The 27,754-nt window shown below is 36.9% G+C and overlaps 1 protein-coding gene across 3 annotated transcripts in view; it reads left to right on the forward strand.

Annotated features, from left to right (window-relative positions):
- Positions 1-27,754, forward strand: part of LOC132109762 (transcription factor COE3-like) — a 102,985-nt gene that overhangs the window by 23,507 nt on the left and 51,724 nt on the right. For all 3 annotated transcript variants that reach the window (XM_059516091.1, XM_059516094.1, XM_059516092.1), the window contains exon 6: positions 736-804. In XM_059516091.1, the coding sequence (XP_059372074.1) occupies positions 736-804 (69 nt within the window). The remainder of the gene's footprint in view (positions 1-735; positions 805-27,754) is intronic.

Below are 27,754 nucleotides of genomic sequence, written 5' to 3' on the forward strand. Positions count from 1 at the left end.
AGCTGATGAGTTTAAACTTAATTGGAACCATTTTCACAAAGCAGGCGGCACCAGTGGTCTCACCAGTTTGGTTGGCAAGGGGTGAATGGGCTAGGCGGGGTGTATTTAGGGGAACCACATGCCACCAGATGAGGTGCCAGCCTGGGGCGAGGGCATGGGCAAGGGCAGAGGTGATGACAGTGTTGGAGAGGAGCATTTGGGAGAGAGCCGCTGCACCAGGACTTCTCTGGGTGCTGTCCAAACTGTCAGAGGCTGGCTGAGTGACCTTGGCGGGGGCCCAGCCCAGCTGGAGCACAGGGCGAGAGGAGAAAGAGGGCGACCTGTCAGGCAGCCAGCAGCTTGAGAAAGACTTGCCGGTCACCACATAGCTCCATCTCTAAAAGAACATAAGAGCATAAGCATAAAAGCAATGTGTTTTGTAAACTCGTACATAATTCTGTGGTCATTGATTGGTCATAATTCTGCTTACAAGTCAAGTCACTGCATTTACTGCAAATACTGCATTTACAAAATCCAACTGAACATCAAGCAGCTTGAATAAAAATACAGTCACTGTTGTATATTGCTCTCAAAAACAATAGTAAATAAAAAAAAAATACATATAATAAGTAAAAAGACAGCGATAGATATCTTTAGGCATTGATATCAGTGCTGAGGTAGAAATTCCTAAAACATTCCAGTATCGATCCAACCCTATTAGATAGACATGTAACTTATGTCTTTTATCCATTTCAGCCGGTGTTGTGACAAGAAGAGCTGCGGGAACCGAAACGAGACGCCATCTGATCCTGTCATCATCGACAGGTAAGAGCATCTTTTATCTTCCTCTTGCCCTCCAAAATGGAAAGACTCCAGCATCTACAGGCATCTGGATATTTTATTCATGTCCATTTTGGGGGGCAAATACAGCATCCCACAGCAGGACACAGCCGCCAAGTGAGTGAAAGACAGTTTGTGTATACACGCTCCTCTTGACAAACGCAGCTCTCGCAGCAACCACATTTGGGATTCTGAAACATTTAGATATATTGAATACGATTCCAAACAATTTAGCTTTTTCCCCATGGGTTAATGTTTGTAGTTTTAGGTTTGCTAACTGCTTATTCTGTTCTGAGTACCTTCTCTCAAACTCTTTACCCTGTTAACTGGACTTCCACCCACTAAATGCATCTGTAGGGAGGTTCTGTAATGACTGGAATGGAGTGGATGCGATTGTGTGAGAGAGTGTACACTTCCAAACAGGACAGGAGTGAGAGTGTCCTCCTAGGGCACAGGGGTCATTACCAAATCCATGTTGGCTCGTTAGACTGGCCTTGGAGCGTATCCAGCGGACAGAAGTGAAGGGAGCCGGAAATCAGTGACCCTTCCTCTTTCTCAACACACACACACACACTTACAAAAGCTTGTACACACAACCACACACAAAATCTTCTCACCTCTAGCTGCCATGGAGTGCATTTGATTGGTGTAAGGTCCGAACCTGCAGAGATGATGTCACCTTTTCATGCTCTCAGTGTCGTTTATGGAATGTACCATTATTTAGCCACTCAGTAAATGACAAAACCCTGCAGCCATTATTGTGGCCGCACCAGCAAACAAACTACCAATAATGCCAATTTACTAACAACCGACGGGGCGAGAGAACCATCAAAGGCGAGACAAAAATACGACAAAAGCGTGCGCGAGAGCGTTTGAATTTTTCATCTCTCTACAATGAGGCTGATATTGCCGCCTGAAATGTTTCCTCTGGGAGTAGTCGGAATGAATGGTGCTACGTGGGGGCTGAATCGCTGATGTCTTGCGTGTGTGTGTGTGTGTGCCAGCCACATCCCAACTCCTCATTACGCTGACCAAAACTCATTCTAAAGTGTTTACGGGTGACAGTGGATGCGTGTGATTTAAGACAGACCGGTCCATACGACTGCATTTTAGCGCCCTATTAAGATGGGCAGTATTTATAGGAGCGCCGCCCTGAGCTCCTTAAACCAACAGATAAATCAGTTCAGCGCGAGGGACGGCCGACAGCCCACCATGCAAATCAGCTGTAGCGCCCGTCACTGTAAAAGGCTTAATGACGGCCATTCATCCTGCCCTCCACAGTCTCTACCTTTGTTTCAAGCACAGATCTGCTCTGTAAATCAAGACCTGCTGCGCACGGCTGTGTGGCCCCATGCATCACAAATAAGAGCCCTCGCATGCGCACGCTTGCATTAGCACAACCAGACCTGGTGGCGTTCGAAGGAATCATTTTTCACGCCTGTCTCTCCGTTACTTTTGTCTCATCAATTTTGCCCCATTGATCGTGATGTTTACCACTAATGGGTGCGATAAACAACAACAAACAAAGAGTTTCACTGGATTCTTTTTGATTTCGGCCCATTATTGGCTGTCACGGGAAATAAGGCAATTACGGCGACACAGTCACTTCCTGTCCTGTTCCAGCTTTGTGAGTCTATACTGGAGTCCACTTAGTTAGAGGTTAAGTATGGGTCAGAAAGGTCAGGGGTCGTTTCTTACAACCCTTTACTTACATAAACTGGGAAGCACTTGCATTACATTTGCAGATCAAGAAGTGCTGAAGCAATGATAGGCTGGGTGAAATATCACTCTGTGAGCTTTAAAACAGGTGTTAGTACAGCTAATATTGCAATTAGATCGTCCAGAGAGTTCTTTTAGTTGGACAATAAATTGTGCGGTGCTGTCAGTGCTTAGAGCAGGATGGGGGAGTTTGGTCTAATTACCTCCTTGTGCCTCCCACACATCCAGCCTTGATTGTGATGGTCATAATTCACTTTTCATTTCGAGTCATCTACAAGGAGTGAAGCATTGAAATCAGACCATAGATAAGGGTTAACATTCATTCCCATGTGACCTTACTGACCTTTGCTCCATGTCTGTGTTTACAAAGTGTCTCTCCTCTTGTCTTTATCAGGAAACCATGTTTTTGTGAAGGTCCTGTATGGCACAGATTAGTAGATGTGTGAAAGTGAAATTTGTGTTGTGTAATTATTATTATTTTTTTTGCAGTCAGGAAATCTTGGAGTAGAAAATAATTTGGGAATAAACAGTGTATTGGGCTTTAAATTTAAGGGTAATAATAAAATATTTTTGACATTGTCATATTAACTCTTCTACAGGTAATATTTTTTTTTTTTTTTTTTTTTTTTTTTTTACAATTTAATGTTTTCCACAAATAGTTACATTTATAATATGATGTGTAAAAAAATAAAAATAAATAATAATAATAATAAAAAAAATTGTATGCAGTAGAGCTGAGTGTGGTTGTACATATATGTGCATGTCTGTGTCAGGGCTTAACCCTGTGGGGGTAGCTGCTGGTTTTTGGTTATCAGTATCTCTGGACTCTTCCCAGCAATCGCATTCTATTGATCGAGCTGTGCGCCCATCGTTGCCGGCCAGATTAAGAGTATAGATTTGCAATAAAAGAAGGACATTACTGGGCAGCCTGGGTAAAATTGAAAAAAATGATGAGCTCTTGGAAGTGGAGATGAGTCAGAGGTAGAAGAGAAGGGTGTTAAAGAGGCAGATTTTATGTACGTGTGTTAGAGACACATTACAGGAGAATACTGTACATGTATGACATTATACACTCATGACTGGAAAGTCGTTAATGTGCTTTAATATGGAATATCAAGAGGAGTGAAGCAACTGTTTTATTGATTATTCATTTTTATAGAGTAATAATTTGCAGTCACTTTTAGTCGTCACAAAAGCATAATTATATTATCACATAAAATGTTCACCCAAAAATGTAAATTCATCATCGATTACTCACCCTCCACTTGTTCCAAACCTGTACGAGTTTCTGTCTTCCGCTGAATACAAAAGAAGATATATTGAAGAATTTCAGCTGATGGTAGCCATCAACATCCATAATATTTTTTTCATACTATGCAAGTCAATGGCTACCGTTAACTGCTTGGTCACCAACATTCTTAAGTATATATTTCAACAGCTAAAGCAACTCATCCAACTTTGTGGTGAGTAAATGATGACAGAATTTTCATTTTGAATAATTTTAAAGAGGTTTGCCATACTGTATATTGTTTTAGGTTGAATTTATACTAGGTCTGTCCATTATGCAGGTATGTTTTAGTGCATGTGTATGTGTGTTTTATGTGTGAAATATGAATGATCATGGTGTGTTGTAGGGGCAGGTGGCCCATTTGGCTGGTTCAGTAATTCAGTATATCCTGTCCCTCACAGGGGGACCTGTCTTGCTCCCCATTCCACTCTCATACACACTTTTTTGGAATTGAGAAGAAACAAGAGAATGAATAGAAAGCGAGATCATTCTGCAGAGGCATGGCTCTAGCTGTGGTGGTGGCACTCTGATAAAAACAGTGACAGATGCAGGTGAAATGAGGCCAGTCGCATGATGATGTGGAGCGTTAAGTTCCCTTTGCGATTCTAGAATGGTCATCTCTCATTAACCCTGAGTCTATTGAGACATTTTTACCCAAAGCACCCACATCACTGAACACAATCATTCTGCGCTTTTAGCCTACACTCTAAAAGATATTATGTTTTTGTGCTTTTTTGAATTGTAAAAGTAGATAGATGACGGGAGAATTGGATAATGACGTGATGCGGGTCTAATTCAAACCTATACCACCCACAGAAGTGCCACATCTCAGCATGTCTTGGGAAATGACTCTGATACATATCATATCTGATGATTTCAGCACTAATCTACGCAGCCACAACCTAATGCAAATGTGTCTTTTTATCTTAGCCGTAACGCGATGATGACCTTGAGTGGCCAACTGAGAGGATTGAAGGGAAATACGGCAGGCACTGTTTGTGTTGTAGACCTCTCCTCTTTCATGCGGGCTATCGTTTTCAACTCTCGCTACACCAGCTACACAGCCAGGTCTGCAAATAGAAAGCCACACAACCACAAGCACCTTCCCTCTCCGTTCTGTTGTTGCAGTCTCACCCTCTGCAGAGAAGCCTCCAACAGAAGGTTAACTCACTGTAACTTATCTGGAGCAACAACGTCCTTATGGACTTGGACGTTTACTGGCTTGTTGTTGCAGTATCATCCATGTGTGCCACATATGAAGACTTTCCTTTTAAAGCTGCATAATTATTAGTTAGTTCAATCCTAAATACATTCTATTTTCATAGCCACCGCGTTGGTCTGAATGAAAATGCAAATTCATTCTATTCCACTAGGTGCTGCTTTTGAAGCGATAAAAATTGCGGTTTTCCCGGTAATGCTGTACACAAAGCAGCACTGCACTCACAAACACTGCTTTATCAGGCATTACCAACATGATGAAATGGAAATGAGACCAATCGAACCAATCACCACAGATTTGCATCACGCAAAAGAGGTGTTTGGAAAAAACTAATTGTTTGGGAGTCGTTGAGCAAATAAGGTAAAAATAAATGCATATTATAACAATGAAAGACAATTAAAGTGTTTTTTGACTTCGCATGCATGCTAACCTATTGTTGGGGTCAGCCAAAACCAAAACATGAACCTTTCATTACCCATAATATGGGCATTTTAAAGTTTTTTTTTTTTTTAAGTCAATTTATTTGACTGAATCAGGGGTGTGGAAATTATCTGAAAAGTTGAAGAACATATTATAAACCAAATCATCCTGGCTAATGCATGGCTCATGAATTTGACCTTTAATAGCACTTTTAATTTGACACAACATCTTCAAAATATGCTTAAAAAAGCCTTGACAAAATCCACCTCCTTGCTTAATAAAGTTGTCATTTTGTACATCCAGCTACAATTTTTTCTTCACACTGTGGTCACCTAAAATTAAAATATTCACTACTTTAAATTACACAAACTTAAGTAATTTTAATGGTAGGATCGGGTAGAAATAGATAACAAGGGTTTATTTTTCAGTGTGCTTTTTTTTGGTGAAACATACCTATATCTGATCTTCGTTGCTGCTGTAACACACAAAAAGCTTTGTGCAAAAGGTCTGCACTTCTACTCACTTAAAAACAGATGAAGCAGTCGGTGAGGCTGGCAGGAGTTACAGCAGAGCGAGGGGCATCTGTAGTGCCTGTTTACTACTCTCTATGGGGAAAGTGTTGTGTTTGCATCCAGAGCCTGAGGTGAGATGTGTCTGGGAGCCTGTGGGGCCGACAACATTAGGCTCAGGCTTAGTCACAGCCTGCAGAACGGCCCCGAGCCCTGCAAGGATGGATGTGCTCCTGAGGGCCAGCTCTGATGGAGAAAGAGAGTAGCAGAAAGGCAGGAATAGAAGGAGGAGGAACTCAAACAAAACAACAACTACATATCTGTCAGTTCTTTCACCATTATGCAGGGTTTCGTGCAACTTCTTCAGGGATGCTGATAGATGCTCGAAGCCAGATTCTCCTAACAGGTGAGCATCGCCTCCTTCCACTGAACGCTATAGCGTGTTTGGGGTCATGGGAATCTGATCGCCCCCCCCCCAGCAAGCGTGGAAGTGTTGCAGCTAAATCCACCCCTCCAGTGCCTGTCACTAATGCTAGCATTATCCCTTGCTACCCCTCTGCGAGGGAAAAGCTATCGATCGCTTCTTCCTCATCCCTCTGTCGACATATTGCTGCCTCCTGCGGGTCTCAAAGAAGGAGTGCTGGGTGCTGTGTAATCTGGGAATGTAAACACAGTCAGGGGCCCTCTTAGCCACACCCCAGTATTGATTAAGATCATGTAGACTCGTCCGGGATATCGCTGAACTGGGCCTGAACTCAGAGTCTAACCCATATTCTGATTCCAGAGGGGTACAGTATATGATTTCAGACTAAAATCTGATAATTATGCTTTGTATTTTGCCTAAAACTGCTCCATTACTGTGGTAAAATCACTATAATGACTCATATAACATCTCTAGAAACAAATAACTGATAAAATGTGAAAGTTTTATTACTCAATATGTCCAGCCTAATTTCTATCTGATAGTTTCTGCCTGATACATTTACCAGAATTTATATTTATTTAGCATTATTTTTTATTTAGTTTATATATATATATATATATATATATATATATATATATATATATATATATTTTTTTTTTTTTTTTTTTTTTTGATTTAATATCTAATATGTCCAGCTTTATGTCTACTTACTGATACTTTCTGACAAATAACTGCTTTAAAATACTTAGAAGGAACATAATTATATATATATATATACAGGGATTTTTGGAAACATTAATTTATGATCAATTTCCAAAATGTTTCAATTTTTACAGTATTTTACAGCAAAATCAAATGAAAAGTTCATGGAAAAGTTCCATGAAATGGAAGTTTTTATAAATATATTTTTCATTCTCTTATTTTTCTATTTTTTAATTGAATACACAGTGTTTATTTATTTATTTAGTATACAAATTAATTTTTTCTATGTAGTTTTTTTTTCAAAATATTTCATGTATATTTTATATATTTTATTGTTTTTGAATTCCTCACTGATTTAATCAGTTCATTTATTTAAAATATTTTGAAACATTTAATGTTTAATTTAAAATCATAAAATTAGTAAATTTCAATATTTAATATGTCCAACTTTATATCTGCTTATATTTGTATATCTTCTCTCTGATTTTTACAATATTTAATAGGCAAACTGTTTACCAATTAAAAGATTTTTTAACCATAGCATTTTTACAATCTTTTACTGTTAAAATTCAGATTTTTTTTACAGTGTAACATCTCTAGCATCAAATAGTTGATCAGATTTGTTAATTACCGTATCCAATACGTCCACACCATTTTTTATCTACTCTAACTTTACCCCCCTCTTACCTTAGTTACACGAACGTCTGTCCAATTAAAAACAGTCCTAACGAGGCCCTGCTGTTTTGCATCAGAGGGTACGGTGCCATGCTTCATTAAGGTGGCTCTATCCATGGTGCTGATTCTGGCTAGCAGATGTGAAGGGGGCTTACATGCTCCTCCTTAAGCCCATGGAGATCCAGATCAGCGTGGGGCTCTGTGCAGGTCATGGTCCGGTCAAACTGCAGATGTTCTCGAGAGGTGCTCACGTATAAGAGTGGTTTTGAATACAGAATGCATATGCGGTCAAACATATCAAATTTAGTTCTGACTTAAATCTAGATCATAGTATATATTCTGGCTTTCTCTTAGGCTCTTTTAATTTTAGTAAGCATTTTAGTTGTATGTCATGGAATTTTTACAGAGTATTTTGTATTTTCATTGAATCCTGTGCATTATCTTTTCATTATTTCATCTGAATATTTTTTCATTTTATCAGTTTTCTTTCTTACTTGTTTTGCATTTTCATCTTTAAATATTTACGTCATTTTACTCATTGAATATCAGATTTTTTTTCTTTGTATTTGCTTTTTCATTTTCAGTGATTACCTTTTCTTTATCATGAAATTAATTTAAAGAGTTGATGTTTTTTATATATGTTTTTTATTTTAAAAAATTCTACATTTTTAACAGTTAATTTTATAGCATTTTTTGTTTGATGGAAATCTAATTATGTATTTATTTATTGGATTTTCTATCATATATCCAGATATTTTTCTAATTTTTATAAAATTCCCAGTTTCACTCTAAAATGTCACATTGTTGAAGTAAATTGTCTTGTGAACTTCATGCTAATGTAGAACTGTGTGCAGTGGGATTTTAGACCTTTGAGAATATACTAGAACCTAACCAGAACAATGGGCCAAAAATGAAAACCCATGGACTGACAGAACATATATAGTGCGGTGAAAAGGTATTTAACCCCTTCCTGTTTTTTTGCATATTTGTCATACTTAAAAGATTCAGATCATCAAATTAATTTTAACATTACAGAAAGATAATGCAAGTAAATACAAAATGCATTTTTTAAAAGAGGATTTCATTTCTTAAGGGAAAATGCTGTCCAAAGATCCCAAACACACCAGCAAGTCCACCTCTGAATGGCTCAAGAAAAACAAAAAGGTTTTGGAGTGGCCAAATCAAAGTCCGGACTTAAATCTGATTGAGATGCTGTGGCATGACAATAAATAGTCCATTCATGCGCAAACCCTTCAATGTGGCTGAATTAAAACAATTCTTCAAAGAAGAGTGGGCCAAAATTCCTCCACAGTGATGTGAAAGACTCTATACCAGTTATCACAAACTTTTGATTGATGTTGTTGCTGCAAAGGGTGGCACAACCAGTTATTAGATTTACAGGACTTACAGGACTTTTTTCCCTTAACAAATGAGATAATTATTTCAAAACTGCATTTTGTATTTACTCAGGTTATCTTTATGTAAAATTAAAATGTGTTTGATCTGAATTTTTCAAGTGTGACAAATATGCCCAAAATAAAAAAACAGGAAACATTTTCATACCACTGTAAATCTCTTGTTTTTAGGACAAAAACGGCAATTTACGTGGATGGGATTCACGATTTATCGCTTTTTGTTTTGTCAGGCTGTCTATGATTAGGAAACAACGTTATAAAGTTGAACACAATAAACATACAGTAAACAATAGTGAAAGCAGAATAAAGGTCATTCAACCTCTAGAGTTCCCAACTGGATCAGGGAGTGATTTGTGAGCTGAACTCTACAGGTCCAAATCTAGTCAACCTCACCTCCGAAATCCCACACAGCTGAACAGCAGGAAAACACAGCGGTACAATGTCCTTGATGTGGTTTTGAATGAGTGTGATTCATCCTCCACCACTCCATCTATGCTTTCTTTTTCCTTTCCTCCATACGTCCTCCGGGTCTCTCACTGTCTCAGGGTGCAATCTGGCCTTGACATGCCCAGACCAGCATATAAGCGGAGAAAGAAGCAGAGACCAAGGGAGAGGGGTGTGGAGGACAGAAGTGATGGTGTGGATGTGGGTAGAGGTGGGGTGGAGGGCAAACGAGAGAGAAAGGCAGGGGTTGGATGGAGGCAGGTGGAGAAATGGAAATGGAGTGAGAATGGAAGAGGGGAAGGGATGGAGGCCAGAAGAGATTGGAGAGAGAATAGGAGCAGATTAAGAGTGTATTGATTTCTATATAAAGATCCATAAATCTGATGTGGGCGACCGTGTCGGCATAGTAGCCAACCACAAGAGACTGCTTTAGGGACTGACCATTACATAATCACAAACATACAGATAAACACACACAGATCCTTCCATTGAGATGTTATATTGTTTCAATGAACTGATGATTGACTTCTATTGTAATTGGAAATGATCATTTTCTCATACCAGTTTAAATCAGCCAACTGCAAGGAAATTACAACACAAAAACCGTTTCAGTACCATTCGAAGGTTTGGAGTCAATACGATATTTTTTTATGTTTTTGAAAGAAGTTTCTTATGTTCATCAAGGCTGCATTTATTTGATGAAAAATACAGTAAAAACAGTTAAATATATGCCTGTGATGGCAAAGCTGAATTTATCAGCCATTACTCCAATATTCAGTGCAACATGATATTCAGAAATTATTTTAATATGCTGATTTGGTGCTCACAAATCATTTTCTCTGATTTTCAATTTTGAGAACATTGCTTAATATTTTTTGTGAATTTTGTTTCATACATTTTCTTTAAAAGATCCTTTGATGAATAGAAATGTCAAAAGAAAGAATAGAACAGAAGTAGGAATAGAAATATTTCAAAAAGAAAGAATAGCATTGAAGGCGGAATATTAATAGAAATATTTGGTAACAATTCAAAGTTCTTTACTGTTACTTTTGATCAATGTAGTGCACCTTTGCTAAATTAAAAGTGTTAAATAAAAATGATGACATTTGTTAAAAAAGATTAATGATAAAGGGATCATAAAAAACTCCAAACTTTTAAACAGTAGTGTTTAATATTTTATAGACAATAATTTACATATAATTTTCATTTACTGTTTTAGTGAATCAGTGAGCAATTCGTGGGCGTTAAACTTTTAAAGATTTTTTTTTTTAAGTCTGCCATGTGAAAACCATAAATCTGAATGTTTTGAAAAGTAATAGCACACCCATCCTCAACAACAACAACAAGTACAACAATATACAGTTAATACTTGGTTAGAAGTGTGTTAAATCACAAACCCTAAGTATGAGCAATTGTAATAGTGCTGTTTGCCTTAAGTGCCTTAGTAAACACCACTAATTAGTGTCCACCATTACAAGAGTTTTCCCAGTGCAGGGATTGCTTGTGATGAAGCCTGGCTCGTGTCTGAGTTGTGGCGGTGTAGATTATTGTGTTGGTGTATGTCTGGGTCGGCCTTTGTTGTGTTATGTGCAGCTGACATAGATCTCTAGAGCCGGAAGATCATGTATATTTGATGCTTTGTTGTTGTTAGTAAGACCCCAGAGTTTAAACCTCACACACAGGTCCAGTATCTATGTGCACTGTCACAAATGCACCTACTTACGTTTATAGTATTATATACAGACAATCTTGCATAGGCATGTCAATTCTCATTCATACTCACACACAACTCTGTGCACACACTCGGTTGCCCACCTGAAGCTATATACACCTCTTGTTAGAATTTTATCGGGCCCGTAAAACCACACCGTCTCACGCTTTCCAAACGAATACTGCCTCTACACACAATTACACACACACTTTCTCTGTCTGTTTTTCTCTCTCTCACACACACACACACACACACACACACACACACACACACACACACTGCTTCTATATTTCTCAGTCTCTCCAGCAAACACACGCATGTGCACACACACACTCACACAAAACACAACACAAATCAATACCAATTTATAATTCAGGATTGCTGGAGTTTGGGTTTTAGGGCAGGCCAGCATCCAGCCTTCATAAATATTACAGTGTTATTGACTGGATCCGAATGAATTGGAGATTTTTTTTCTTTCTCTCTCCCTCTCTCCTTGCCCCCTTTCTTGTTTCAGGTTGCCGAGCAATAAAGCTCGCTTTTATTTATTCCCTTTGAGTTGGAGATGAGAGGCCTAACTGGACAACATATTTGATCACTGGAATGAAATAAAGTGGCTAATGGTGGGCAGAAGGGGATACCCCCCCCAAATCTGCGGAGAGTAATGTAGCGTGTGTTGGGATTGGGATAAGTGGGGAGATTTGTCTGAGCCGTGTCCCCTCTGGTAGCCAGAACCGGGTGCACTTTCACATGGATTTATGCCCTAAGTAAAAACACATTGTCTTGTAATACATTGATCACTCGGACCGGAGCCAGGGGTGCAGTCTCCGCCGCCAGAATGGAACGAGTTAGTGGCCAGTCAGATTGTTTTTTGATAACTTCTGTTAACCATAATTATATATTTTTTAAATCAACATAATAAAATAAAATTAAACTTTTTTTTTTATAAAATCATAGTGCCACAAATTTTTTTTACCTCTTTCAATTTAATTTATAATAAAGAAAACTGTTTTTTTTTAGATATAACTTTTTAGAAATTATAGAAATTATTTTGACAAGGATTAACAAAAGGTTATACCGTAATGATGAAAACAATGTTTTCGGTAAAATTATACTTTAAAAATCTAATTGAACAAGCAATGTTCAAAGATAATGTGAACGAGTACCATAGTACAATAAAACCATATATGGTCTACAGTTATGCTAATAAGTTATACTGGTGGACAAATTTATTTTTAATTTTTACTATTAATGCATGATTATTGAACATTGGTGTCTTTAATTTATTAATGTTGTCAATATCTGAAAACAATAAATCAAAAAATAAAAATAAATAAACAAACAATAATCCAAAAAATATGTAAAAAATATATATATACTTAATATTCATGCTTCACAACATTAATATTTTATGACATCTTAATTGTAATAATTGATTTTTACTAGTTGTGATTGTTGGCCATAAAACTTCAGTGTTGCAAGTATTTGCAAGGGCATTGCTTTATGGTTGCTAAGGTGTTTGGAGAGTGATTTAGGGTGTTTCTGTGCAGTTAAAAGGGTGTTCTGGATGTTTGCTACTTACCTGAGAGCACCTCTAAATCTCTAGATATGGCTCCTTCCTTCAATGTAAGTCTAAAACTTTTGGGATGCTTTTATATAGACTGTTGGGTTAAATATTCTATAGGGTTAGACTGGTACAGTAGGTACAAAAAAGGCTTGTCATATAGACTTTTTTTTTTGCTTTGTTATAATTCTTACAATTGCAGGTAATACTTGTAATAATACATGACACTCTGTAGTGAGTTTTGATTAAAAAAAAAATCAGTGGAGTGTCTCCAGCAGTCATTTTCAACAGTTGGCAGGTACAGCGCTGTCAGGCCCATAGAGGTGAATAGACTGAGTGTGTGAGTGTGTTTGGGGAAGATGATGTCTCTAACCCTCCTCTGCTAGTATTCCCTTGCATGTTGCATCCAGACACAGTGTGAAGCACTTAAGTTGTCCAATATACACGGAAAGAGCTGGTTGGTTAAGTCTGGTGAAAATGCACACACACACACACACACACACACACACAAGCTTCAGTTTTCCCTGACCTACCCCTCCACCCACCCCCACCTAGCATCTCCTGGGGAGTCTCAGCCGATGAAAGAAAATCAATCATGTCATAAAACAGGGAGCAAAAAAAAGGAAAGAAAGAAAAGAAAAGAAAAAAACAGTTTTTACCTCTGCAAGTAAAACCACCAGCAGCTATAAACTTTCCTGATAAAACCTCAATGCCACACTACAAACATGCACACACAGTACAAATAAACCACACATAAATTTCAGTCAATGTGACTTGCTGTTTGCAATAAGTCTATAATTTGATTGATTTCAGAGAAAAAAAAATGAGGGCAAGACATGTTTACAATGGGAATTGATTGAATGTTAAAAGCCAAGCAGGTTTTAGCATTTTGACAAGTAATTACAAAGTAAAATTATTATTATTATTATTATTATTTATTTTATTTTTTGAAATGATGAATAGTTAAAAAATAGGACTGTGAAAGTGTAAATGTGTTTGTTGTTGTTGTTGTTTTAAAAGAGGAAAACATTACACATTTTTTTTGTTTTTGTTTTACATATATTGTGTATAAATGTTTTGGTATATTATAGAACCATTTTGATGTATTTATTACAATAATTTTATGTTTTTTTTCCCATTTGAAATGTATGTAAATTATGAATTTCCATTTTTCATTGAACTTTTTGCTTAAGGCTTGTGCACTTTCACACAAAACTTAAATTTTTACGTATTTTCACTTGCATGCATCTTCCACATACACACACTCTCACACTAGTCCAGAGGCCAGGTTTCAAGGCTAGTGGCTCCAGAGAGTTGGGGGATTTAGGTTTGCTCGTTCTCTTCTAGCAGTCAATACCAAGCTCATCAACCAGCCCATTTTAATCCCTTAATCAACCACAGCGACTGACGCTTAATTGGGCACGGAGTCCAGTAAAGAACCCTTCCTCCACTTTTGATCCTGTCAACACTTTACATAAGGGCCACCGCTCACCCCTCATGCATCTTAACCATGCTGCGGATTCTACCAGTAAGACCTATAGTCAGCTGAGAATAAGAGTTTCTCAATCAGGGCTTTACCATCTGTGTGATTGACTGGAGTTTTAGACATTGCTGCAATACTAACAAGCTTACTAAGAGATCTCCACATGAGTTAAGCTAGACCTTAGAGACATTTAAGCCAGGCTTGGTAAATGTACCTGCTATTTTGTTTCCCTCATTTAAGGGCAGGTTTTCTCAAAGTTCTTTAATGATAACGGATACATGTAGAAGCCCAAGTAAACCATCTGTTTTTCGCACATCACGGCTTGAGCTTTGAGGTACCATCTATTGCGTCTCCAGCACAAATCCTACTCTACTCTTGCAAACTGCCACACAAAAAAAAAAAATTATTGATTTCTTTCTGACCACACGCATGATTTTCCTATTTTTTGCCCTCACCTGAGCCGAGTGATCTATATGTCCCCAGGCATGGGGTAATGGCCAGGCTGACCATACATACTGGCTCTGAAAATACCACCAGAGAGGTTGCAGTTGGTGCTATTGGTCATTCTTCCTGCAGTCAAACCAAGTATCACAGTTTATTGGCTATAGAAAATGTTAATGAAATATGACAAGAACTCTCTGTCAGAACAAATTAATCTTGATAATGTCAGATAGAAAGGTATGTAATGAATTAGGTTGAATAGCTGTCAGCTGTTAAATTTAAGTACAAAATTAGATAATACCAATTTAGGTCAACCAATGCTCAATTTTGTTCAGTCTGTGGTGTAAAATATTGCATTAGCAAGTAAAGAAACACATTTAAGCAAAACATGGTCAGATAAAAGTGTCTGAATCATTTTTGGTTTGACTGTATCTATCATTCTATATTTAAAACTAAAAGACTTAGTAAATTAGTAAATAAAAAGTTTTTTTTTTCTGTCTTATCGCCAGTAGGGCCTAACTGTTGAAGTCAATGAGCCAAACCTTGACCCTGGAACTAGCAGCTAAAAGCCATTCAAGCTAGCATTAGGTACCAATGCACTGTGGGAGATTTTTCATGTTTTAGAGAGTGGCTTGATTTTGTCAGATGTTTTTGCTTATTTTCATTCTTCACCCCATTATACCTAATCATTTAAATGTGATCGCTTTGATAAGTTAGCGTTGGAGGGCCAGTAACACTTTTTAGCTTTGCCATGTGGGCCAACTGCGACAACCATAAGCCATTGTGGGAAAACAAATCCAGTGCTTTATCAGGCAAATTCAGGGGTTGGTTCTCATCAGGCGCAGTCTGTAGGCAGTTAACGGCAGCTTTATGACGGGAGCAGAGAGATCAGTCTCTGTAGACTAGTCCGAGTAATGAAAGGCAGGCCGTTTGTCTCTCTCTTTTTCGTCTTTATGCTAAAGGCTCTGGCTGCATGGAACTGTTCAGCAGGCCCTGGTGGATGCTAAAGGATTGTTTGTTGCCTGCTAATCATGACCGCCGTGTCTACTGAAGGAGCATTTGGCAGTGGCAAATGAGGAAGAGAGAGAGAGAGTGGGCACCGCTGCTGCCCAGGCGTCTTTAGCGGCTGTAAAACCCTCTTAGTGGGTAGTGCCATCTGGCCGAGCCCCTTGTGGGGGCGTAATGTGCCCGAATCGCGGGGTCGAGATGCTTTACTACCCAAGCCTGCCGGCTGCAGATGGCATGGGCAGAGCCACTAGAAAACGCCAAGGTCGGGCACGCGCTGTGGCGTGGGATTCACTGCGCTAAATGGCATGGAAAGCATTTGATGGTGTGCTGGACAGACAGCGAAGCAAAGAAGTGTTGTTTAAATGCCACTGAACAATTGCAGCACAGAAGTTTCAGGTCAGAAAATCTTAAAGATTTTAAAGTTGGATGTATGTTCTTTCGGATTACTTTATCATATATATTTGTTTTGGAAATGACTTTGTTTAAAAATAGACACTTCAAGCTTTCTTTAGATATATTTCCCATGTCTGTGTGTTCATTCATTTTAGTGACACATTTCAGGAAGATATTCGTGGAGAATGAGAATGCAGGAAGTGCATCTTATATGGTTTCTTTATTTTACAAAAGCACAATGTTGTGTTGATTTTGTGAGTGTACACAAATAAAAGTAGACCCTTTTACCATTTCAAATGATGTGTTACTCTTACCTGTATGATCAAAAATTACGAAACGTTTTAAGTTCTTTTCACTGTTATCAGGAAAAAGTGCATGTAGTTGTTCGAGTTGCTGTTTTGATAATTGTGTAATTTTTCAGTCAATATTCAATTACTGAAAAACTTTGTTGTGTATTTTTTAGGTTTGGTAACTTGAAAAGTAAAGTAAACTTGAAAGTAACTTAAAAGTAAAGTAATTAGTAATCTGATTATCAGCAGTAGTCAGTAATGTAATCTAATTATAATTTTAAAGAAGTAATTTTTAACTTGTAGGGGATTCCTTTGTTTTGAGAAACTTACCGACACTGTTTAAATGCTGACTGATGAACGCAGCATGTAAATTTCAGGTCACACAATCGGTGTCTTTGCCATAAAATTTTATTATAGTGGCTGTGTGGATAATTGTGTGTATTTAGGTATTTGTGCATGTGTGACTGGGTTCTGGGCCCACTCCAGAAATCTCACGTCACCCGTGAGGTACTTAGGGACTCTTTATGTTGTAGTGGGTGGCAGCTGGCAAAATAAATAGCCGTTTTAAGAGCAGTAAGACAAGAACGGGCACAACGCACAAAGAAATTTAGTAACTATGCAGTCACCATCAAGCAGAAATGAATTATAGAGAAGAAAAGGTATTGGGAGGAGTAATGTTTTTTATTTATATGAGCCCGTTTTTTCTTCACCCTCCATCCAGACCTTCACAAATGGGCCGGGTGTTCCAGAACACACACTGCTCCCGGCCAGAGACGAGACTGAAAATTTATTTTGGGCAGGGTGGGGGTTTCATTAAATTCTGTTTTGGCACATTTCCCTGAGTGGTCCCTGAGCTGAACACCCTGGCATCAGTGGCGTCTGTGCCAAACCAGCCCCCAATGCCCATCACCCAAATGAGAATAACCAGGCCCACAGTGCACAACAAAGAAGAGAGCGAAAGTTGATGCTTAGATGTCCAGACACAAGTCTTAAAATATCCCATTGAACAGTTTACACTGTTTATTGATACTAATTTAACATCAACCTTTGTGTTGTATTTGTTATGTATTATAAATAAATATATGATTTAGCTAATTCAAAGTTTAGAATAGTGTCTTATGCCACTTTCCAGCACACTTGAGGGAACTATTTTGGACTATTTTATATATTTTATATTTGTATATTATGACATGTAGTGATATACATAGTTTTTGTATTTTATTATAGATTTTTGTTTTATTTTATTTATTTATATAAAAAATATATTTCCTCAGTGAGATACTTCTAAATATGTTTGACCTTATATTTTTTAATTGTTTAAATTGTAATTAATTAATTACCCTTTGTTTTTTAATATTTTAAAACAGTATTTTTGTTTAATTTTACCTAATCGACAGAATATTTTTAAAATCAGTTTGACAATATTTTTCAGGTTTTTTTTTTTTGTTATATAGTTTATATATATTTATTCCTATAAATATGCTGTAGCAATAAATCTTTTTTTTTGTGGCCAATTAGGTCATTTTAGTAAATAGATACTTCCGTGGTCTCTTATGCACCCATTTGGTGTTTGAAGCCTCTTTCGTGCGCATTATACTGTCACTTTCCAAAAAGCTATCAGAAACCATCTAGCCATGCTTTTGTTATTTTTTTGCAATATATTTTAGAGCAAATTCCTACCTTTTCTCTCAGTCGGACTCAGGAAAATTGAGTTTTCAAGGTGAACATCCCATTACTGCAGAAGGTTGACAAATTAATTTGGTGTGCGCCTTGTTGCAGTGTGGGTAGTGATAGAGACCAGCCTGTCAATTTGAGAAATGAGGGCCTGCTCAGGCAGGCAGATGGGAGTGAAATTGAACAGCACATTAGCTAATTACTTATGCAAATCACCCGGTCTTGCACCTTAACTTAAGCACGGTGGATGATACTCAGGGCGGCTGGAGAGTTTTAGATAATACTAATCCTACTCCCAACACCCACACGAGCACATCTTTACCTGCTGAAAAAGCTCTATGAGGAATTGCTCACAAATAGCTGAATGCACAAACATACGCACACACGCAGCGTTCCCACTCTCGTGAGCACACGCGCACACACACACATACGCGCAAAAACAAAGAAACATTTGTGAACCCGAGAGAAAACAAAGAGCTTCAGGCGTAAGGGGGAGAGAGTTTATTAAAACTGTTGAACTGGTCATATCTGCCCGCTTGCCAACAGTTACTGTTTGTGCAAGTGCTGTCTGTTGCTTTTTTCAGTGTAAAGGCTCTTTTGATGGCCCACGTCAGCATTGTTCAATACATTGAACTCATGCATTAAACTATGGAGTGAAGTGTCAGCAACAGCTTTATCTCCAGCGATTCATATGCAACTCATATAGTTTCATAAAAATTCTACTCATATTTGTCTTTGAAATGACTGGTCAAACTTTGCTTGAGGACAAAGCAACAGGCCATGAATTATTTTAACTAATTTCATTGATCTTTTTTTCATTAATATACTTTCATAAAAATACTTTCTAATCCTGGGTTTGCTGTTTGGTTTTTATGTTTTTTTTTTATCTATCTATATATATATATATATACACACACGCACTTATTATTTGTTTCACAATTTTTGTATATGGTAGCCAAACAGTATGTGTGTTAATATGCTTTTAGTGTGGGAAAATAAAATGACTGTTAACGTTTTCTCTGGAGTAAGATTCAGTTTTACAACTTTGTTGACACAAACATGATTATTTGTCTTTTTATTACAGCTTTATAGCTTAAATAACTCAATACATACTAATTAACGTAAGTGCATTTAGAAGATTGCATATGCTTCACATTTCAGTTTTTAGATTGTCCATAGTCTTGCCCCATTCACCTTCATTATAAGTTTTTGCATTTTCTTAGTTAAAATGATGTTTTATTGTAATAAACATAATGCCAGAAAAACTGTTGATTGAGCTTAACTTGTACTGAGGCCAGAATATTCCAAGAAGGCTGTTTGTCAAAAGTCAGATGTTTTCCTAACATCTCTCATGACAACATTCAGATGGGACAGGTTTCGGACAGGGAGTGAAATCTCAGCTTTTTAAGGTGTCAATCAGGAATCACCCACCCCCTCCTCCTTCTCAAAACCAGCAGTGGGTTTTCAGGGGTCTGCATGCATTGCATCGCTCCTCGTGTCGGCGAGGGGCTTACGGAGGGCTTAATCGCTTCGCCGTGGCCTCTCCCCTAATCACAGTTCGCTAAGCCCACCTGTCAAAACACGCTGCCACACCAGCTACAGATCTGCCTCAGTCCCCCTTAATTAGCTAATCTAGCTCGGGCTGCGCGCTGGGAAAACAGACTCTGAGGGAGAGAAGGAGACTGGCAGCAGTCAGAGACGTCCAGCCCAGTTCAGCCAGAACTCTTTCTACAGCCGAGCTGCATGTGTGTGTGTTTAAACGGACGTCGACTTATGCTATACACTGGAAACTGTCGATCTATTGATTTGTGTGCAGCTGACAGGCCCAAGGCACAAGCTTAAGTATTATTAGCGATTTTGCAGTTTGGCAGCTGGTCATTAATTAATGCTCAATTTCTCTGACAAACAGACACTTTCTCAGGCCGTTATTACTATAGACCTTCTTCATCAGACCTCTGGGTTCTCTGAAATTCAAATACCGTCAAGTCCACAGTTATTCACATTTCTCTGATGTCTCTGTACGTTTTGTTTTTCCAAAAGAAATGGAAGCGATAGCCTTTGTGACTCTTGGCTCCACAGCTAGAAGTTTTGCGTCAGGGGTTCGTCCGCCCACAATCTTTTTTACTCGTGAGCCATATCCTGTTTGATTGAAAAAAAGAAGAGTTGCTTTCAAAATTCATTTCAGTTTGATAGTGTTAGCCACCCTAATGCTTTCCATGTTGCCATTGTAGATTGTTAGTGCAAATCGTGGGTGTGTTTTGCTCATCTTTGCATAAGATTGCATGCCCAGATGTTTCAGGCTCTGTGCTTGTGTCTCGGATCTGTGCTAAAGTGTAGGTTGTGTTTTTGATTTGAACACTGAGAGTTGTGCATTTATGTTTCACCTTCATCTTAGGAGAAAGTCATGAAGCTGTAGTACAGTGTATAAAAAGGATACATAAAGTGCTAGTTGTATTTATGTACTTTTTTTAAACAGTTTTTGTCTTCTGTCGCAAATGTCATTTAATATAATATAATATAATATAATATAATATAATATAATATAATATAATATAATATAATATAATATAATATAATATAATATAATATAATATAATATAATATAATTAGAGTTATTAAGCGATTAATCGTGATTAATCGCATCCAAAATAAAAGTTTTTGTTTACATAATATGTATAATATAATATGTGTGTATTGTGTATATTTATTATGTATATATAAATACACAAATACAGCATATATTTTGAAAATATTTACATGTATTTATATTCATATTCATATAATTTATTTCACATAAATATATTTAATATATAAATGTAACATATTTTCTTTAAATATATGGATGCATGTATGTGTATTTGTTATATGTACATAAAAAAATATACACAGTACACACACATATATTATGTAAACAAAAACTTTTATTTTGGATGCGATTAATCGTGATTAATCGTTTGACAACACTAAATATAATAGAATATATCATATATCATATCATATCATATCCTATTTAGTCATTTAGTCTATTTGGCATATAATTGTAGTCAATAAAATATTCTTGATCATGTACAAACAGACCAAACTTTCTAACAAAATCAACTGATTTCGAAAATATAATATTTTAAGTTTCTGTAAGTCTTCATGCTTTATTAGAGATTGTTCTTAATTTTCTTTTCTTTTTTTGGCAAAATATGTATGCTATTTACATACATTTTCAGAAATTCTCAGAACTAGTTACATCCTGGATTTATGTAGTTGGAAAAGTTTATATGTGTAACTCTTACTGACGAGAGACACTCCCATTCCCAGAGGAAATGCAAACAGAGAAATAGAAGAAGGAAGTGGCTGTTCATTCCCAAGGGAAGGACTGGACAGTTTAAGTGGAGTTTCATGGACACCCTGACGTTCACACAGTCAGAGCCAAGGCTGCTGTCTGATTCAGCAGTGATTTTCATCCCTGTACACTCAGCTAACCTCTGACCCCTTCACTGTGCACTTTAACCCTCTCATGCCTGACATACACTCGCCTCTTAAGAAGCAGCGCTGAGAAACCCAATATAACTTCCTCCTCCAAACAAAACGTCTAAAATCCCATGCGTTTCGCAATCATGACGAATCGAGAACTTTAATTAAAAGCAGTTGTGTGAACAAATTTCAATCGTATGTACAATAATAAGTTTGTGAATTGGACGTACAGAATATTCCCAGAGAGTGGTCTTCAGTAACAGATACCAAGATGCTGGCAAAGTGTGGTGTTTTTTTGAGTCTTTTCAACATGAAACAGACATTAGGAGAGAACGGCAGAAATATGAGGAGGGCAGCATCTGCGGTGCGCTGTCTAAAGCTTTAAAGACCATTTTGCTTGAGGCAAACTCCAACATAAATAATCCAAATGTGTGAGAAATAGGAGTGTGGAATAGGTGTGCAGATCCTGGGGGGGAAACAAATCATTATTCAGAGCGAAAGAAAACCATGATCAGTTTACAGCTCGGAGATCTGCTTTTGAGATTAACTTTTTTTTTTAAGAAATTCTGTTTACTTTGACTGAAAACTGTAAGAGTGCTTCATACTAGAGTTTTGGTGCAGACCCAAATCATTTCAAAGTTGCACTTGAAAAAGAAAATCGAGGTTCTATATGAACACTGGTCCGGTACTGTATCAGTTACAACATAACATGGATATTTATTTATTTTCATGATAATAATAATAATAATATATTATTGTTGTTGTTGTTATTACTAGTAGAAGTAGTAGTAGTATTGTGCTTTCATGTGTGTGGAAGTTAAATATGCATAAATATAAATATTTATAATAATAATAATAATATTTGTTACCACAATAATTTATTATTTTACTTTTATTAATTATTATGATTAATTATTATTAAAAAATAATTACTATTATTATTATTATAAAAAATAATTACTATTATTATTATTATTATTATTAGTATTATTATTATTATTATTATTAATAATAATAATAATAATAATAATAATAATAATAATAATAATAATAATTATTATTATTATTATTATAATATAATAATAATAATAATAATAATGTGTTTTTATGTGTGTGGAAGTAAAACAATAATAATATTTTTATTGTTATTATAAAATGTTTATTATTATTATATTGTTATTGCTATTATACATATATTAATTAATATGATTCATAATTATTGTTATATCTTTTTGTTTAAAATGGGGGTTAAAACACTAAATTGACAAAATATGAATTATACATATATAAATAAAGCAGTGACTGTCAGTGGTACTGATGATGCAAATGTACAGTTCAGACCCAAAAGTGAAATGTGAAATATGAAAATGTGAAAAGAGACCAGTCTTGAAATCAAGCTTGAATACTGACCCAGCTTTTCAACCAAAATAATAGTGTTTCATTTGGATAAGATCCCTAAAGTGTTTCGGCCTCAAACGATACAGAAATTCAACCTATTAAATGTAAAACCTTATTATTCTGCAGAGGAGATCAGATTCTGATCTGTCTGTTTATGAATGTTGTCATAATATCTATTAAGTGTATTTATGGTGCAAACAAGCATAACATTGTCATTGGAAGTTGGCAGAAATGGTAATGGCAGGGAGCGAGTGAGAAAATGCTTTTGGCAGAGCAGCGCAGCGACTGGGCAGCACACAAGAGCCTTGGCAGTGTTCTGTGTTTTCCTTCAGTGGTGAAGTTGCAATGCCACAAGGGAGGAAAAGGAGTTTTACTGGCACTGAGTGCTCAGGTGCATCCACGGCACAAACACACACCACCATCCATCTGGGCATCATTAGATATCAGACCAGCACAGAATAATATGTGTTGCATACGGTGATATATGATTATTATTCAAATCCATACACACAGCTGAGGGAAAAACATGAAAATAGGCTGTAAAGTATAATGTCATTGTTTGAAATAACCATCAAAAGGGGTTTCGATTAAATCTTCAGGCTTGTACTACTGATATTTTCCATTCTCAAGCATTAGCAGCAAACGTTCTGATAGAGACATCTATGTTTTTTTCATGCTGAGCTGCTTCACTTGCTCATAATTAGAATGGCATGTTTTATTGACTGTAATAAGGGATCATATTTGAGCACTAATTCAGAGCTGCTCTTATGGGAGGAAATAACTGTCATTAAACAGACTGAGAGCTGCCTCTAAATCACCCGGTCAGGCTACACGTACAGAAAAATGCCAAACAAATGGGTGTCGGGTAAACATCGGTAGCTTAACGGCAATGAAACGAAGCTGTTATGTGCTGCATGCGCATTTGAATTAATATTTACTTGTTTTGAATGTCGAATGAACTACATGCGAGGGCTCTTTAGAAACGAGCAATATATGTCAAGTGTCCTCAGTCATAACTGACTAGAAAGTGAGCATAATGTAACCGTTGGCAAACAGTGAGCAATTCTGGCCTGACATCAGTGGTTAGTGTACACTTCTGAGATCCAGCCGCCCATCTGTCCAGGGTCCTTCTCCAGGAGCAATGTGTCCTTGGACGGACCCCCCGTCCTGGGCATGCGGTGGTAGTGGACTCCAGTATTCACAGACTAGCGGAGCCAAAGCTTCTCTCGGGCCTGCCAGCTCACACTTACCCATGGCTGGGCTTGAGTACGCTGCTGGCGGCCATGACGCTGGCGCCCTGAGGGACTGCTGGCTTTAATAGAAGAGAGATAGAAATAATTCCTGTGATGAGATGATTTCAAATGCAATATAGAGGATTTATGTATTCTTTCATTTAGGTTAAACATACCTTTTCAATTTTTTTTTTTTTTTTGCTAAAGGCAGGAAATGATGCCAGATTCAGACTTGTGTTGCTAACTTTTGCTAAGTAAAAGTTTACATTTACATTTAATAATTTAGCTCTTTTATCCATAGTTAGCTATTTCCAAGTAGCATGACAACACCAGTATTTTTTCCAGCAATAAATGACTTTATCCAACAAGCAGCCATGTAGCAAAATACTACAATTATCTTCTATGTAGCAAAATGTTTTATTTTTCCTTTAATAGCTTCAGTGTAGATATCTATTTTAGTTTGCAAGCTTGTAACATAGACTAGATGTTATTTTATTTTATAATTTTTTTGAGAGAGAAATTAATACTTTCAGTGTGGAATCATAAAATTGATTAAAAAAAATGTCAGTACAGACTTTTACATTATAAAAAAAAAGAATCTATTTCATATAAATTCTGTCCACTTGAAGTTTCTATTCATCAAGAAGTCTTGAAAAATTATAATTATTTCCAAAAAAAGCTACACTGCTTTTAACATTTTTAATATTAAGAAATGTTCAACAGGATCCTGTGACACTGAAAACAGTTAATTTGATTAAATATTGTAATGTTTTGATTAAATAACTGCATTTTCGATGAATAAGAAACCTTTCAAAAACATAAAAAAATCTAACCGACCCTGAAATTTTACACAGTAGTATAGTTAAGTTTGACTTTTAAAATGATCATAAGCTTTAAGCTTATGTAGCTACAGTTTAAAGTTTTTTCTCTTACACAACTAACCCTTGGAAGTCTTCCATTATTGTTCTAACCTTTCATACTTCAAGACTTGTCTTTATTTCTTGATGTCTTCTTTTGTTTGCGTGTTTAATTTATGTATGCAATCTGTTCTTCAGAATGAGGGTGTATCTGAATTGATAGATCAGCCTGGTTTCTTAAAGCAGCGTGTGCACGGTGTTGGACAGGTGAATATGCGCTGGTGTGAACATGTTTAAAGCCTGTGACAGCATAGTGTACCGCGCTTAATAAAGACCGTCCTGTATAACGGAGATAGAATGCTGGGAACTGTGATCTCAGCTCATTAAGAGCGCTGTCATCATCCCTCACACAGACACACACACACACACGCGCTGTTCATCACCTCACCTCAGCCTGTAATTAATCTTTACCTTTAAAGGGTCTTACCAGCCCCTCCTCTGCCAGTCCAAGGTGCATTAACACCTCCGCATCAGCTCTAAAGAACATGTCAGTTTCTGCCAAACTGTTTTAAAAGGTAAAAAAACAGCTTGACGAAGATAACACTTCAGAAAAATCAATAAGCGTTAAACAAGAGACTTCAGACTGACACTTCGAATGGGGTCCGAGTCTATATCTCGTCTGTCTGTGAGTGTTGGTGTGTATTCTTAGTGAAAGGAAAATTAGATTTGTACTGAAAGTTCAGGGATGCAGTTTGTGATTCTCACTAATGCAACTCGGCCGACTCTCCCTGTACGTGCAGCTGGGTAATGTTGCGTCAAGTTCAAACAGCATAGAGTAATTTTAAATAAACGAAGTTCAATTTCCCGAACCACATCATTGTTCTGCTCTCTCCACGGCGAAAAACGCTCCTTTCATCTCCTTTTGAAGAATCACTACTATTTTCGTCAGAAAACTAACTTGGGACCGGGCCAGGCGGTAACACAGAAGCTGATACCCATTTACACGTCTATCTTGTTTTAAACTGATTCCAATAAAACAGCTTGCAAATTTAATGACAGTTGAGATGCAGCTTGGGCTCCTGGAGTCTTTGTATTCTGGTTCAACTGGAGCATCGGTTTTCACTCCTGTCTGTACCTGGATCCCCCATCTGAATCAGTTCCACACTGCGTTTAGCAGTGGAGGGTGATGCTGTCTAACAAATTACAATGTTGCATTACCCATTAGAATTAAATTACCCATTATAACTCTAATTAAATACCAGTAACTTTTGTAGTACTTCTTCCACATCATGGCCTATTTATTTTCATTTTTGGAAGCGTATAACATAGGCTGTTAACAATGCGTTAATAGTGTATTGTCCATATAACCAAGAAAAAATTACTTTAGAAGCAACATTAGATTTTAATACTTGCTTTCATAGTATGCCTTTTTATTACCAGGGTATTTTTTTTTTTACTGCACTGGCAGATTTTTCACTTATACGTAAGAAAGTAAGCCAAAACACATATATTAAAGAAACTATAAATCTAAACAAGTCTTAATATCTTATGCCATGTTGCTTCTCAAGTAAAGTTAGTATATTTTCTAAGTAAATATATAATATTATATTGTATTTTACTTCTTTATATGCCTATTTATATAGATTTTTACTGAAAAAAAATTGGTTCAGTATGATAATGTATAATGTATCAAGGTTTGCACAAAAATATATATTTTTTATATTTATATATATATTTATATATTTATTTATATTTTTTTTATATTTTATAACTGACAATAATAGGAAATGTTTCTTGAGCACCAAATCAATTTAATTGCATTAATGTAGTAAAATAGTAAACAGTTATCTTAAATTGTCATAATATTTTAAAATATTATTGTTTTTGCTGAATTTTTCATCTATCAAATAAATACAACATTTTTAACATTGGAGAATTATACCGACCCAACAACTTTTGAACATTGTTTTATGTAGGGTTATATACTAAATAACATACAGTTATGCAGTGTTAAATATGAAGTTCACAGTTCACAGGTTCACAGTGATGCCATAGAAGAACCATTTTTGGTTCCACAAAGAACCATTCAGTCAAAGGTTCTTTAAAGAATCTCTTTCTTAACTTTCTATAATCTGAAGAAACTTCTTTCGCCACATTAAACCTTTTGTGAAACAGGTTCTTCGGATGTAAATAAATAGAAAAGCAGTGCTATTGTAATGCCTGTTACTCTCACTGTGAGAATTTAGCTTTGAAGTGTAGCTCATTATGGCTAGACATGGTCATGATCATGAAGAACTCGAAGTCGTTATAGTGGGAAATGCGATATTCTCTGAGTGCATTGTTTGTGTCTGGCTCAGATTTTGCGGACGCTGCTCATTGTCTGGGCTAATGCAGACTGCCACGATGGCCTCATTGCAGAGGACGTCCACCCCTGGCAGGGCAGAAATGCTGACGGGGTGGCTCTGACACAACCTAGACGAGATTAATCGAACCCAGCGACAACAAAAACTGAATGACACAAGAAGAGTTGGACGCATGGGACTTCCTGTTTCCTGTTCAGGCGCACATCGGAGTTTGTTTACCGGTGGCCGCGCTGCTGGCTGTAAT

The sequence above is a fragment of the Carassius carassius genome, chromosome 29 (assembly GCF_963082965.1).
Source record: "Carassius carassius chromosome 29, fCarCar2.1, whole genome shotgun sequence".
In the NCBI taxonomy this organism is placed as follows: domain Eukaryota; kingdom Metazoa; phylum Chordata; class Actinopteri; order Cypriniformes; family Cyprinidae; genus Carassius; species Carassius carassius.